The sequence below is a fragment of the Geospiza fortis genome, unplaced genomic scaffold (genome assembly GCF_000277835.1).
Source record: "Geospiza fortis unplaced genomic scaffold, GeoFor_1.0 scaffold1250, whole genome shotgun sequence".
Lineage (NCBI taxonomy): Eukaryota > Metazoa > Chordata > Aves > Passeriformes > Thraupidae > Geospiza > Geospiza fortis.
The window spans coordinates 119589-119974 of record NW_005054705.1 but is presented as its reverse complement, the minus strand read 5'-3'; the positions used below and the strand labels follow the sequence as shown (position 1 = coordinate 119974).

At 56.7% G+C, this 386-nt stretch overlaps 1 protein-coding gene across 1 annotated transcript in view; it reads right to left on the bottom strand.

The window, feature by feature from the left end:
- EGR3 (early growth response 3) overlaps positions 1-361 on the bottom strand; it is a 26691-nt gene extending 26330 nt beyond the window's left edge. The window contains exon 1 of the mRNA XM_031065222.1: positions 119-361. Within this exon, the coding sequence (XP_030921082.1) occupies positions 119-272 (154 nt within the window). The 5' untranslated portion in view covers positions 273-361. The remainder of the gene's footprint in view (positions 1-118) is intronic.
- Between the last annotated feature and the right edge of the window lie 25 nt (positions 362-386).

Sequence of the window (386 nt, the reverse complement as noted above, 5' to 3'; positions counted from 1 at the left end):
CAGCTCTTCCCTTCCCTCCGAGGCTCCATGACACCCTACCCACAGCATCCTCCTCCTCGCCCCACCGGCTCCCCCCCTGCTCCTGCCTTCTCCCCTTTTTCCTTCCCTCCCGCTTTACCTGCAGCCATCTGGTTGTAGTGAGCCACCGAGTCGCTGGTGCTGGAGAAGATATTCAAAGAGTTGGGGATCTCCTCTGGGTACAGATTGTCAGGCAATTGGTTCATCAAAGTGTTCATGGTCCCCGGCAGCTTCTCCAGTAGTTTGCCTGTCATAGCACTGGAGGAAAAGGCTGGTTCAACGTGGCTCCGAGCTCGGCTCCCGAGGAAACAACATCCGAGTGGCAAATCCGTGCGAGGGAAATCATGCAAGAAGAAAAGTTGGGGCGG